The 12,600-nt window shown below is 40.7% G+C and overlaps 1 protein-coding gene across 1 annotated transcript in view; it reads left to right on the top strand.

Moving 5' to 3' along the window:
• Nucleotides 1-12,600, top strand: part of PIEZO2 (piezo type mechanosensitive ion channel component 2) — a 314,868-nt gene that overhangs the window by 161,805 nt on the left and 140,463 nt on the right. The window contains exon 5 of the mRNA XM_052788207.1: nucleotides 11,719-11,881. Within this exon, the coding sequence (XP_052644167.1) occupies nucleotides 11,719-11,881 (163 nt within the window). The remainder of the gene's footprint in view (nucleotides 1-11,718; nucleotides 11,882-12,600) is intronic.

The raw sequence follows: 12,600 nt of genomic DNA on the forward strand, positions 1-12,600 counted from the left end.
CACATTCATTTAATAATTTTCTTCCTGCTAATAAAGTTTTTTTAAGTAAAACCCTGATTTTTTAAAGTAAAAAACTGATTAGCTCTGTATCTAAAGCACGTTCATCATGATACACTAGTTGCAACAACCTCACTGTGCACAAGTCCTAAAATAAATTTGAAGTGTGGTCAAATACTCCTCTTTTTGAGAGCTTTGGAAATGCTCAGAGTGACTAGAAAACTAACTAAGAGAAATAAGATCAGGTACATGGAGGCCTTTTCTATATGCAAAAAAGAAAGTAGCTGAATGAACAGAAAATTTTAGTAGACTGTATTAAAAAGGAAGTTTATTATTAAATGCTCTGGGCAAATGATGAGCTAATGTGAAAGAGTAATGTAAACTGGTGAAAACTTAATCGGAAAAAATAGAAGAAATTAATGAGGTTTCTTTATTTCAGAAAATAACATTTGTGTTGAAAAATTAATCTAACCCTGGAAGAGAACTCCATAGTATAGGGTTTTTCCCATTTTTTTGACATGAGTAAATGTTCTGTACCGACTCTTCCAAGCAGCCAGTAAATATTCTTTTCCATATGCATATAATGAGAAAAATGGAGCAGAGGTTAACACCCTCGGTTCACTGGGGACTCATGTGGCCTCTGCACACTGTCAGAACGCAAAGGAATATATACTGTTATTGTGAAATCTGGATGAATTATGGGAATTTACTGAGACGCCAAGATTTCCCTTCATGGGCTACCATTCAGAGGAGAAAAAGACATGTGGGAGGAAAGAAGAGATGCAGGACTTGATGCTCACATCTGCTCCAGTTCAGTGCTGCTAGAAATCAGATCAGTCTGCCCCCATATTTCATTTCCTTCTGTAATCTTGACCAATAATTTATAATTGGTATCAGCTGATCATCTGGCGCTCTGTTTCCATGGCAAAATGAGTGAGCAAAGAACTTGATCCTCCTACTCTTTACTGTCCAAGAGACAATAAAACTTTGAAAGACAAAGATCTCTATTAATTTTTAATGAAGTCTCTGAAACATCCTCCTAGTCAATCTCTTTTCATTATTTCTGGTATGCCTTGGTTTTTTGGGAAACAGTGCTTTAGGAATCCATGTGAGCTGCGATGCAGCTTTGTTAATTGCAGGCAGCATCATTATGATTTTTATCTGGTATATCAGCTTTCTTCAAGTCTGTATTCTAGGTGAAGGTGCTTGGAGAGGACTTCTGGAGAGCAATTCCTGAGTCGGAAATAACACATATGCTGCCACATCCCTTTGCAAAATCATGCTCACAAACCAGTCCCTCATCTCCAGCTGCTCCTTCAGTCCTGTCTCCGCTCTGGGAGCTACTCTGGCAATGCTAATGTTTTGCAGAAGTGACCGGTACAACTCCAACAGGAGTCAGGGAGGCTTTTAATGCCATTCCCGCTCCTCTCTCATTAGGAACAGTACAGGCTCTAACTTAGCAGCTTTTCATGGTGCACGCTTCAGTTTTGTGCATGTTTGCAAAACATTGATTGCCCATTCAGTTTAATGTGGAATATTAATGATACGACTGTGTGAGGACAGTTTTAATTAGTGAGCAGAAAGAGGGTGATTCCTCTCGTTACTATGTTCAGCGAGTAGTCTGAAAACCAACAGGTCAAAACTGGATTATTTTTAAGGTAGACAGCATTGTAGCCTGTGGCAGAAAGATGACAATAATTAAAATTGGTGCTTTCAGAAAAAAGTAAGAGACCTAGTATTTCCCGCTGTATTCAGCATTGGTGTGGCCTCATCTTGAGCACTGCGTGCAGTGCTGGGCACCACCATTTAAGAAGGATGTGAAGGTCCTTGAGCACGTCCAGAGGACGACAACCAAGCCGGTGAGTGGGCTGGAAGGCATGTCCTCTGAGGAGTGGCTGAGGACTTTGGGCTCGTCTCGTTTGGAGAGAAGAAGGCTGAGGGGAGACCTCATTGCTCTCTGCAGCTTCCTGAGGAGGGGACGTGGGGAGGGAGGTGCTGAGCTCTTCTCCCTGGGATCCAGGGACAGGATGCGTGGGAATGGTTCAGTGCTGCACCAGGAGAGGTTCAGACTGGATGTCAGGAAGCATTTCTTTACCAAGAGGATGGTCAAACCCTGGAACGGGCTTCCTAGAGAGGTGGTTGATGCCCCAAGCCTGTCGGTGTTTAAGAGGCATCTGGACAATGCCCTTAGCAACATGCTTTAACTTTTGGTCAGCCCTGAAGTGGTCAGGCCCTTGGACTAGATGATCATTGTAGGTCCCTTCCAACTGAAATAGTCTCGTCTCTTCTCCCTTCCCTTCCCTTCCCTTCCCTTCCCTTCCCTTCCCTCCCCTCCCCTCCCCTCCCCTCCCTCCCCTCCCCTTCCCTTCTAGTAGGAGACTTAGATTTTCAAGAGGGGGAGCTGTGGAATGGGGTCATTCAATCTAGCAAATGTTAGCAAAGCACAGCAGGCCTGTTGTCATCCTGATACTTCTCTGCTGGCCCCCTCCACAAGAGTGTTATACTGGCTGTGTATTTATGACAGGAGAATTCTCAGATCCCATGGTGGCAGCTTTTAGTCTTTTTATGCGACACCAGTGGTTAAAAAACAAAAAAGGCTTAATAATTCTCACAGGTGGCCCTTTGATAAAACCAGGGAGACAAATAAGAGATCATGAGGCACAGGGATGTAAAACAGGTAAATTTACTTTCTGCTAACAACTGCAGCACATGTGCAGTCAGCAACCCAATGAGATTAAAGGGGAATGAAGCTTAAAGTTGAACAGGGATATTTTTAATAACTTAAGAGAAAATAATCCATTTCTACCACATTGAAACCAAAAGCTGAAAACTGGATGGTTTTTACTCTATGTCATTTCTAACAGCATGCTAGAGTATTCTAGGTACTTTGCAAAAACAAGAGCAACCTCATGTCACTTAGGTACCTACAGACTAATAGATGCTATGACAAGTAAAGGACTATCATGAAATTGAAGGAAGTGATGGCAGAGCGATCTCTAACTGAGGCTTCATAGTTACTAAGTGTTAGATTTTATACCTCAGCTATGTTCTTGCTAACTGCAAGTGAGGAGAAATTTCCTCTGCACTCAGACAATTGTATCATCTCCATGTAGGATTCTTGCGCCTCTGAAGCGTGTCATTGTGTCACGTTGACACGATGGTCTGGGCTGCCCCAGCAATGGCATAACGTCCTCTCAGAAGTCATCTCCATTCAGGAGGAACCTTACTTATTCAACTCTTTGTGTTAGGTTTTTAGGTTGCTCGTTTCCTGCCACCCCTTGCACTTATTTTCTTTTCAGCTAAATTAATTTCGGCTAACTTTTCTCATGGCATTTAACCTAGGGATTCAAAGGAAACAAACATCTGATAGAAGGTATTTTATGGCCTGCGTCGTTTGAGCACTTGAGTTGTGAGACTGTTGTCAGTGTTTTTCTTGGCACAGCCCAGCCTCCTGCAGTACAGTGGTAGCTGAGAGCAATACAGTGGTAAACCCACCAGCAGCAGAATGTAAGCCAGTCTTTGTTTTAATCTGGAGAGCAATCAGCATTGCAATTAGTATCCAAAAACTCTCTAGGACACATGCTTAATGGTTTGGCTTTGTGTTTTATGTTGGTTTTGTTGGGTTTTGTTCATGAATAAATCATATGAGATCTCCAGATAGCAATTGGCACATGAAACAGAAGGAAGCCTGTGGCTGGTCGAGTACTAGCATACCATGTACAGGGTCTGACCAGCCTGCTGCAGTGTGCTGACAAAGGGCACCCAGCTGGGAGGTAAACGTGGGAGCACTCCACTTCAGCTCCTTTTTGCACTGTTTCGATCTGAGCAATCCTGTCCTTTTCAATGCTCAGCCAAGATAAGAGTCTCCCACACTGGCAAAACAGTACCACAGTTGCCTCCTGCACCTGAGAGAGGTCTTTGGTGGCCACACATCCCAGCCGTTGAGTAGATAGCCTCAAGCAGCACATGGAACTAGTCCTCTCCCCTCCCACATGTACATGGAGTATTTGCCACCCAGGAATTGTATCATATGCTCCCTTTATGGAAAAATTAGAAGCGACATCTCAGGGCATTGGGACATTTAGTTTGCCACTGATTTCTACTGCTCTTCTTTTTCGACTTGGTGCTGTAGAATTGAACAAAGTGCACCAAGGATAGATCAGGATGTTTCTTTTGGCCAGTTTTAATGAAAATCAGCTGGGGGGTGAGGGAAGATGTTGCACATGTGCCCCTGATGCCCAGAGCCTGCTTCCCGCAATGCCCATGTGCTCTTGCCTCTTAAGCACTGGGATTTTCAGGCAGGTGATGGTGGGGAAGGTTAGACATTGCGTTCTGTCCTGTCCCGCTTGACGCTGCAAAGTGCAAGATGGGCATGTCCAGAGCAGGTAGGGTAGGCTGGGAGCTGTTTCACGTGGAAGAATTGAAGGTCTTGGTGAATGGTCCCATCCCTGCAAATGTGGCACTTGGATAGTTTTGAATTGGGAATGGGGCGGGGGCTGGGGGGTGGAGGGGCCCCCCATGCACTCGCTGAAGCGCGATGGGCACTCCAGCTCGAAGCATGGCATTTCCTAGTGGCTGCGTGCCTTTACTTTGCATCAAGGATCATCTGGCTTTGTAAAATGACGGTGATTTACAATGTCGCTTGCTGTAATTGGGGGAAATATTATTCCCGCCTCATCCACAGCTGACTGGAAAATCTAGACATGTCTTTTACTTTCTGTGATTATATTATATGCTGGCTATAGAATCAAATAAAAAGTAGTTTGAAGTGATGATCTGTTCATGCTCCAGCCAGCGAAAGCTGCAGAGAGAGGGAGCAAATATGTTTTGAAATAATCACTGAATGTCAGCCTGCTTCAGTTCTTTTCAGCACCTTCTTTTGGTCAGGAATATTGTGGAACATATGGATATTTGTATGCCTTTATGTAAACACTTTGCTGTCAGTCACCAAGTATTTATGAGCATTATAGACACATGTAACTGTGAATGTTTTACAGCAATCAATGAATAGTGAATTAGTGCTTTAGCCAAATCCCTATACAATGTGTGCGTAAGTGAGAAGCAAGTGAGAATTGTATATACTCGCAATGGAAAGTCTCTTTGAAGATTTCAGACCAAAATGCACCTACAGCTGAGGTGTCCTCAGGTCTCTTCTGCTCGCTTTGGCTCTGCCTCCATCTGGCATCGCATTCCCAGACCACATTCCCATTTTGACCTGAAATAATTTGTGCTGCGGATGGGCTTGTCACTTCCACAGCACAGTGGGGGCTGGTGTGTGCAGCACCGTGGGTGTGGAGGGGAATGTGCTCACTTCCCCTTGGCTGTGCAGCATCAGTCCTGCTCCACACTTGGAGCTGTGGGACACGGGCAAAGCGAGCTGGATGTTGTACTGTCACGAGTCTGGCAGTAGCACAGCTGAGCGCTTTGCGTGATAGCTGCTAAATCCCAGCTAAATGTTATGTCTTCTGCGTGCTGCCCTGGGCAAGCTGGAAGTTGCCCTTTATTAGAACATCAGTGAACAACAAGAAACAGTGGGTGCTTTAAAAAAGAAAAATTGGCATGAACCAACATTTTACATTTTGCACATATCCATAATTTCTTAATGTTGAATGTTTTATGCAAGCAATGAGGCACCAAAACTTGGCAATGTGCATTTAGTTTCAAATAGCTGCTCTCTCTGCATAGCAGTGTTTGGAAAGCAAATGTTTGGTTAGTATGTGGTTAAGCACTGTTGCAATATGGAAAGTGTTCTTCATTGCAAGGTATCTTTCCTGAGAAAGCGCAGTGTACTTTCGGTTTTTGAATCTGTGCAGACATAGCTTGTAAGCAGTGATTAAGATTTTACAAATACTTCAGAAGCCCTTTGAACTTCTATGTTGGGTAGGTCAGTGCACGCTAAATGTTTTTATAAGTATTTTCTATGCATTTTTGCTTCCTTCTTCCTCCTACTCTTTTACTTTGCATGAACAAAATTCTCCCAAAGTGCAATTTCAGGTATTTTGGGTAAAACACATGGCATGCTCTGCATGAACTGAGAGGACAGTCACATTAAGGCAGTGCAGGATTAAGACTGATCATGCACAGCCCTGTGGATATTAATATTACTAAGTTCTTTGGGGTTTTTTTGTAACATAATTTATTATAATTGTGGGTGAGCATGAGGTAAGGAAAGGACTAAAGGCACACCTACCAGTGCTCAGCAACTCGCATACTTTACCCACAGCAGAGGTTTGCCCTGAGGGTCATATCAAAGTTGCCATGTGAGCCAACATCATATCTGACTTCTCTTTTGAACCAGCCGGGACAAGTCATGCCAGCATGAATACAGAATGTGAGCGTCCTATGTTCACTGAAGCGCTGGTTGTGATTCAGACCCAGATAAGTTAAGTGGGAGTTTCCCAGCAGAGTGAGTACAGAGGCATCCTTAGTTCAAACTGAGAGAGGACAAGGGGCCTCTTTAACTTGTTTCCAGCTGCAACCATTCCCAAGACCCACTTCCAACAGCAAGGATCAGCAAGCACATCTCTAAGGCAATCTGGTTTCTAGTCTTTGGTACCCTCAAAGTTTCCACTATTTTGGGATCACAGAGGGGATGCTAGTGTTAAACGAATCATTCACAGTACTGCATAGCACTTATGTGGTACTGCTGGTCCACGTTTCCAGGGGACCATGCTCATGATTCTTAGGTCTGATTTGCCTCCAATCCAAGTGATTGCAGTGGCAGATGAAGCCCATGGGAATTGTGCTGTGAACATCTATGGTGATGCATAAATTACTCTCAAGTATTAGATCCACTTGGAAATATCAGATGTCTTACAAAGACCAAACAAGATGAATGGAAAGTATTAGCATCTATGCATCTCTTCTGTAGTTTATCACCTGTAAAGTGTTAATAGTGTTACCTGATTGCAGTTTTATTAAATCAATTTGTTAGAAAGTAAACAGATGCTATAGAAAACCCCCGAGGGGAGAAAAGAAAAGATAGTATAGTATGCAGTGAATAAGGCTTTTGAGAAATTTTTAAAACTATGATAAAAAATAAAGTTTAAAATACTTTGTTTATCCAGTATTCAATATAAAATCAAGCTTTTTACAGGGCTTTAATCTGGAGGCATTGTTTGATTTATCGTTTAACATAAGCTTAACATTGTGATATATTGCTGATGCTGAATTAATTTGAGTTCTGTTTAAGAAAGACTGGTTGTTCTTTTTTTCCCTGTTTTTTTTTTTCTCATTTGTTTGTTTGTAACAAAATACTAACTATTTCGAGTTTGAAGTCTATTGGTTTTCATGCTATGTGTGGAGTATTTTATATACTGTTATGCATGTTGCTTTACACGTGTGTTACTATATAGTCTGCTTTTTTTTCTATTGAAGTCATTGCAATTTGAATTCTAACAGCTCTGCTGCTTTTCTTGTTTTATTCTGTAAACCTGAAATAAAGAGGAAGGTAATGTGTCTGCCATTCTAAAGAAATCAAATCAGACCAGGTAAGGCAGTATTAACACTTCACTGTTCACCAAAGCTTTGTGCATTCAGCAGAAGATGAATAATTCTAATTTTTGAGAAATCTTTATTCTAAAAAGGAAAAAAATGAAAAATTTATTTTCAGAAACTCAAATGCTGATTTCTAGAGCACCAAGCAAGAATGTAGTGTTTAAATTATGCTGGCTTCACTTCTTCAAGGCATTTGGGTTTTATTTCACTGCTAGTGAGTATACATGAAGTAAGAGAGCAGTTTTAATGTGTATGTCCACAGCTAACTCTATTCTCAATGCAGATAAACTGGGAGATCTTGCCTAGTAATTTCTTTAGCACCAATGAACTTTAGAAAAGGACCAGGGTCACACAGTCCCAGAAAAAATCTATGTAAACACAGAAAATGAAGATGATCTCTTTCTAAAGTAGTTTAAATTTAAAGTATACAGCCAAAACCAACAGGGGAACACAGACTGACTGGTGAGGAAACTGCTGTATTAGGGGTCAGTTGATAGGATAAAACAGTTTCACATATTGATGCAAAAGTCATAAAATCCCTTTTGTCCCACAAAATTTATTTTTGTTACAGAGGACCTCTTGCAACCCTAACTGTAGTAGTCCCTTGCCTTAGAAGTTGCGTGCAATGGAATTTACTTGGTGAAGGGAAGGTAGAAAAACATTTCAAACCCATAACTTCTTTTTCGGGGGGGGGGGCTTGGGGTCCTGTTTTCTTCGGCATTCTGTAAGAAAGAACAAAAGGGGGAAAATCATTCTAAAGCTGCCACTTACTGTAATTACATTTCAGAACATGTTTCTGGCTGAGTTACAAGCTTCAGTCAGAGGCATCTATTACAATTAAAGTTGCCCTCTAGGTAAGTTAGTTAGGTGAATAAATGATGCTGTACTAGTTGTAGATCAAGGGCTATGACCAATTCACTGCACGCTGTGATTCTTGCAGGGATTTCAAAAAGCTGTTCCTCTAGATCTCCTGAATAGGTTTCCTGTGCTTCTGTTTTAACTTTGTCATTAGAGAGCCTCTTTTGGAGCAAAAAGCACAATGCATAGACTGTTATCAAATGCAAAATATGACCATGTGTGAATGCGCAAATAAAGTGAGAAATGTTTGTGGAATGATTGCAGTATTTACCAGTCTTTTTTGTGCTGCCAGAGATAACAAGTGGGAATAACTGATTTTTGTTTCAGCTGTTGCTGTGAAAAACTGGGGAGCAAATTGCTTGGGGTCGAATGAAGCAGTTTATTATTCTGCTTTACAGAAGAATATACATTTCACTATTTTCAAGTGATCTTTTGTTTCCTTTTTAATTATCACACTGAGGTCAATTTGTTTTCCTTCTCATGGGGAGACAGGGACAGCATACATTTGTGACTGGTTTTGGTGAATAAACTATTCATGTGCAGAATTTTTCCCTGCTCTGTGGTTAAGTATCACTGTTCAGGCTCGCTATTGCTAGCCTGAACTGTACATTACATCTTTCACAACAACATGCTAAATGATTTATTTTGAAAGATCAGAAGCACTTGGTTTGGGTTAGTGGAAAGAAATGTGAGCCGCGACAGAGGCAGTGCTCCCGCAGGGGTCTGCCCTTGTTCTGGGGAGTGGGATATGTGAAGGAAGACCCAGCGTGGCTCCACGGGAGTACAATGTGAGGAAGGAGAACCTGGTGTGACTAAGAAGTGCTGGCATTTGAAGGCTACCACCTTTTAATTTGTTTGTGCATGAGTGGTTTTATCTGATGGACTCATGCTTTAAGTTCAGAAGTGATGCAAGATTAATTTTAGATGTGACTTCATACCTGTGTACAGAAAAAGCTCACTTAGACAACTATTGCATAGAAGTAATCTGATCCATTCTTCAATATGAGACTAGCAAATTTATACTGTTCTTACACTGACTGATACTGGATTCAGGTTTTTTTTCAACTATTTCCAAAAAAAGCCTGAGTGATGCTTTCGGAATCAAGAATTCAGATTTTGTTGCCACTTATTTAGTAAAACTGTTTTAATAGGCAGGTTTCAGCATAATGATCAGGATGAGTGAAACTAATTCATTATTGGTTTTGTGAATCCTGTTGTTGGGAATTAGGTTCATTAAACGTGTACTTTTTACTGCTTTCTGCCAAAGGAGAAAGTGCCGACTCAGTGCCTTGAACTAGCTAACCTTCATTGGCAGTAAGAGCTGCGGTACTGCAAAATGAACTGACACACGTCAAGCCTGTATTTTCTGTAATGTTAAACAGATCGGCTATGCTGCCATATGCCAGTTGACTCTACAGCTTGCTTTACTTGAAGCAGCAGCACAAAAACCACACAAGCAATCCAGCAAGGACATTGCCATCTAACTCTTTTACAAGCTTTTCAATGACTGACTGAATTTTTTTCTGTGCTTCAGTACAACTCGAAGCCATTAGCAAAACATTTTCAAGCTATTTAGCTGCCATATAGTGCATGACCATTCAGGGTTAATCTGTAACAGCAAAGAGCATCAGAGGAGGAAGTTTTCTGGCTGCATGATTGCAATTTCTTTCTTTTCCTTTTACAAGAAGCTGCAATTTCAAATCTTAAGTTGTTTTCCTTAGGCAGCACCTTGTCAGTTTATTCCATGTCTATGTCTGACCATGGGAAGAACTAGAGCTTGAATTTTCCCTCTCCTGTTTTGAAACAATTCAGTAGTACTTCTGTGTCCATTTCATAATTGTGCTACTGGACAGTATCCCACAAACCTGCACATAGCTCACTGCTTCCCGTGATACACACATTTGTACATGTTGAAACAAACATTAAAGCTAGCTTTCTGGTCACTTCCCTTATTCCCACTTTGGGCGTATGTTATTTTGCAAGATACATGGCAGTGGAAAAGCTGGGTCAGCAGCAGTGATGGAAATGTAGGATTTGGTCTTAGACATATGAGCAGGCCAACAAGACTCCTGACAGTGGTTGTGTTGTAATCACATTAGAGACTTTCTAGATACTCCAGATCTGCAGTTAATGGCAGCAGTTGCTATTCACAAATAGCTTTTTTTAGGCTTCAAAGCTGCTAGTGTTAGGATAAAGGAAGGCCAGAGGTGATCTTTTCTTTTGCATCTCTAACACAACCTGTCAAGGTTTTCTACCAGTTCAGGCTATGAAGAGCTAGTCTAGCACGCTCACCTATGCCCAAGGAGCTATACAGATGCCTCACCTGTCCTCAGAACTGATTATGGACATAAAGCCCTATAAAAAACTAAATTAAAATTAAAATTGGAGCTGCATATTTACAACGTGTTAAATTCAAGATTGGCAGGTACATGCTGTACACTTTCAAATAATTAAGATTATATCCTCTCATTAATATTTAAAAGTTCAGTAAGTCCATGCAGCAGCTTAATAAACTGTTCATTGTGCCACTAAATCTGAATCCAAGCTTTCCATTTTAACAGTGAACCAAATTCAGACACCACATCCAAACCCATAAAGTCATATTTCCCAGCCTAAACAATCAGATCTGTACAATGAAGCAGTGCAATTATTTTTCTACATGAAATTCATCCAGCCTTATGAATCTTTCAGAGGAGAAGAAAGGTTTTCTTGGTGGGGACCTAACACTTTAGTTATTATTTAAATATTTGTACTTAAATATTAGTACTTAAATACCCAAAAAGGTATTTAAGAGGTCTGGTTGAATAAAACGTATTAACAGTTAACATAATAAAAAATATTAAAATATTACAGACTTTCTGGTTGTTTCTCTGTGTGCCAGGAATGATTAGGGCATACTTAGGGGTGACATGAATGCTGTCTTGTCTTTGCTTGACCTCCTTGGTGGAGCTGGATGCTGTTGTCTTTGCAAAGGATGCCAGTAAAGGGATTGTGATTTCTACGCATGGATCTTCTAGGGACTCAGCTGAAATCTTTCTTGTTGAATTTGAAGGTTGTTCCTGTGTTGCTTTCTACAAAATGGATTCAGAATTGGGTTAATCAAAATGCTGAGTATCACTAAAATATGAGTATGTGAGTTCCGAGTGAATAATGACTTATTCTGTATTTCTGGAGAGCAAAAAATATCTGTCTGTCTAGATCTAGATCTGTTGTTGGTCATACTTCTCATATTGTGAAGCTTTCTTATTACTGGGGTTTTGGGTTTTTTCTTTGCCTTGAGCTAACTTTCTGTTACAGTTGAAAATGTCATTAGAAGTAACAAATGTTTCTTTGTTTTTTTTGTTGTTTTTTTTTCATCCCATACAGTGTGAAAGGAGCAGATGCTGGCAACGTGATCAGACTATTTGTACCAGATATTGGGATGTTCATTGCTAGTCTGACAATATGGCTCATCTGCCGCAACATGTTTCAGAAGCCAGTAACCGAGGATGCAGCACAGTGCAACATGCAATTTGAAAATGAGGAAATGGTATCAAATACACATTTCTATCTGTATAGCTTTTAAATAATAGTGAGCTTTGGCATTCCTGTCTGGATGTGCTCTGAAATGGTTTCATGAGGACTGGGTATGTTAAGAAGTGAACTTCCTTTCAGGAAACTAAACAATTGTTTTTAAAGTGGAAAAGCTACAGCTGTTACCATCTTGAGAAAACAAAGCAGAATATGAGAAGTGGTAGATATGGTACTGAATTTTTCAAATCGTTTTGAGTTAAGAAATGATTGTGACAGTCGATCACAAATTGATTCTTCACCAGAGCTGCTGGTTAAGTCCGACAAGGTTGTTTTGCTACATACATTGCTCAGTTTCTTAGATAGCATCCATATTTCCAAACTTGTTATGCAAGAACAACAGCAGCATCTGAGTGATTATCAGAAATGACTCTTAGGAGAAGGGAAGAGAGACTGTGTATTACGTTCATGGAAGGAATTATCTAAAACTGTGGTCATACTGAGTGAGCTTGAGGATAATTTTGGGGAATGGCTTAGCTGGAAGTGTTGATGTGTTTGCTGTGTATTTTCCCAGTGGGAAGAAGAATGGCAGAGATGCCAAAGGCAGAAAAATCCACAGAAAAAGGGAAACAATTTTATAATATAAAAAGCCACAGTGGGAATTTAGCCCAGGGTGCAGAGAAATTCCTACTACTAATCTTAACATGTTTTTTATCAGACTGTCTAGCATGCCTTGGG

The sequence above is a fragment of the Harpia harpyja genome, chromosome 5 (assembly GCF_026419915.1).
Source record: "Harpia harpyja isolate bHarHar1 chromosome 5, bHarHar1 primary haplotype, whole genome shotgun sequence".
Lineage (NCBI taxonomy): Eukaryota > Metazoa > Chordata > Aves > Accipitriformes > Accipitridae > Harpia > Harpia harpyja.